The 2,500-nt window shown below is 30.4% G+C and overlaps 1 protein-coding gene across 1 annotated transcript in view; it reads left to right on the forward strand.

Moving 5' to 3' along the window:
* The window catches only part of LOC112526856 (heavy metal-associated isoprenylated plant protein 39-like), a 6,063-nt gene that overhangs the window by 1,956 nt on the left and 1,607 nt on the right, over positions 1–2,500 (forward strand). Inside the window, exon 2 of the mRNA XM_025137278.1 lies at positions 799–874. Coding sequence (XP_024993046.1) covers positions 799–874 — 76 coding nt within the window. The remainder of the gene's footprint in view (positions 1–798; positions 875–2,500) is intronic.

Below are 2,500 nucleotides of genomic sequence, written 5' to 3' on the forward strand. Positions count from 1 at the left end.
ACAGCAAAAATGTTGTGAAGGTGACTTTTTAAAACCTTCACAGTGTTTTTGCTGTGAAGGTTCGATTTTTTTAAACCTTCACAGTGTTTTTGCTGTGAAGTTTACGTGTAAAAATGTGGTCTCACGGGTCTCACGAAAACAGACTGGTCTCACGTGAACCCAACCCTATATATATATATATATATATATATGTGTGTGTAGAAAGAGAGAGGGGGATTATTTTATATATTATTGGTGTTGATGAACGATGATCATCGATCCCTAAAAGGATTATGAAATGTACTTTTTATCTAACGGTAAATAAACCTTACAATGACAATGGAAAACGTTACGCAATTTTATAAAAAAGATGCTTTTCATATGACTATTAATTAACCTATCATTCTTAGAAACCACAAATCATTTATAAAAGTGAACTTTATCTATATATATATATATATATATATATATATATATATATAGACTTGAGATCATGTGAGATCAATGGTTTTTCGTGAGATCCGTAAGACCAATTTTTCAACCCTTGTATTAAATTTATAATCTGACAATCTAAACATTCATAAACGCCATGAAATTTCTCAATAATCACAAAATTGTCATCGTGCAACTTTAGACCATTAGATCATTAGCTTATAAATTTGATCAATGAACATAAATTGGTCTTACCGGTTTCACGAAAAACCCTTAATCTCACGTGAACTCAATCCTATGTGTATATAATATATATATTAAATGAATAATATTAATGATTTATGGGCTTCATTCAGACATGTGTAAAAAGTTTATTGAAATTTTCAGAAGTTTATATTGAAGTTGGAATTGAATGATGATAAAGACAAGAGAAAGGCTATGAAGACTGTAGCAGCATTTGCAGGTATTATATATTTATTATTACATTTTCTTTTTATTTTTTATTGAAAATTATAAATTGAACCTATTATTTTGAAATGGTGGTCAAATTCATGTTTTTAAAATAAGAATACAATAATGAGCTTAATGATTTGGAGAGCTTATTTGTTCACATATAGTGAGTATTCCTTTACGACTTAATCGTTAAGCCGTTAAACTAAAATGACTATATAGAATAAGCCACGATCCCTCACTTGTCCCTCACCTAAAACAATGTAACACCAGAAACAAACGAACCCTCTTTTTACCTACCTCAAATCTGTCGGTTTCCTGTCCCTCAAACAGACAAATATATTTATACAGACAATTTTACTGATACATGGCTTAATGGATCCCTAAGTTGGATTCCATTTTGATTTCCTTGAATGAGAAGTTTTTAGTCATGGTTTCTTAAAACACAGAATAAAAATGAAAGCTTATTATATTTTGATACAATTTATTCTGTTTTCCATTAATAATTTTTTTAATCATTATAATGAATTTTTTTCGTAAATTACTCATAAAACGTGTTATAACACAAAAAAAATCCATAAATGAGCAATGTTAGCCGATTTTCGGTGGTTATTTTGAATACGAATACGATAGAACATACGTCACTAATTTTTACAACTTGAAACTTCACAGTAATACGTTGTGAAGATAAACTTCACCGTGTTTTTGTTGTGAATGTTCGGCTTTCTTTTACGTTCACAACGTTTTGCTGTGAAATTTCAAGTGTAAAAAAGTGGTCTCACATGTTTCACGAAAACAGACTGGTCTCACGTGAACCTAACCTTATATATATATAGACTTGGGATCACGTGAGACCAATTCTCAACCCTTGGATTAAATTTACAATCGTCAGATCTGAACATTCATAAACACCACGAGACTTCTCAATAATTACAAAATTGTCACCGTGCAACGTTAGACTATTAGATCATTAACTTAAAAAGTTGATCAATGAACATAAATTGGTCTTACGAGTCTCACGAAAAACTTTTGGTCTCACGTGAATCCAACCCTATATATATATATATATATATATATATATATGGTTGGATTTACGTGAGACCAAATATTTTTTGTGAGACCCATAATACCAATTTATGTTCATTGATCAACTTTATAAGCTAATGATTTAATAGTCTAAAGTTGCACGGTGACAATTTTGTGATTATTGAGAAGTCTCGTGGCGTTTATGAGGGTTCAGATTGTTAGATTGTAGATTTAATCCAATGGTTGAGAATTGGTCTTACGGGTCTCACGAAAAAGCATTGGTCTCACATGATCCTAAGTCTATATATATATATATATATGACAAATGTAAAAAGGAAGTAAAGTTGTGAATGATTTCTCTCTTTCCCCTTTACAAGGCAAATATATGGTTTGCTTTATATCTTGAAATTATTCAAGAAAATATTTGTCTTTTTGGTCATTTAAGTTTTCCTTTTCTTTTACTCCACTTGGGTTTTGTCTTTTTTCTATTATTAGTTTTTATGCAATACTTAGTTGTACTCTATGCACTAATTGTTGTACATAAGTAGGGGGTGCACTTGATGCATTGTACCAACAAGAATGATGTGGCTCAATAATGTCACATTTGGCATTG

This window comes from Cynara cardunculus, assembly GCF_001531365.2.
Source record: "Cynara cardunculus var. scolymus isolate 2C chromosome LG 14, CcrdV1, whole genome shotgun sequence".
NCBI lineage: Eukaryota > Viridiplantae > Streptophyta > Magnoliopsida > Asterales > Asteraceae > Cynara > Cynara cardunculus.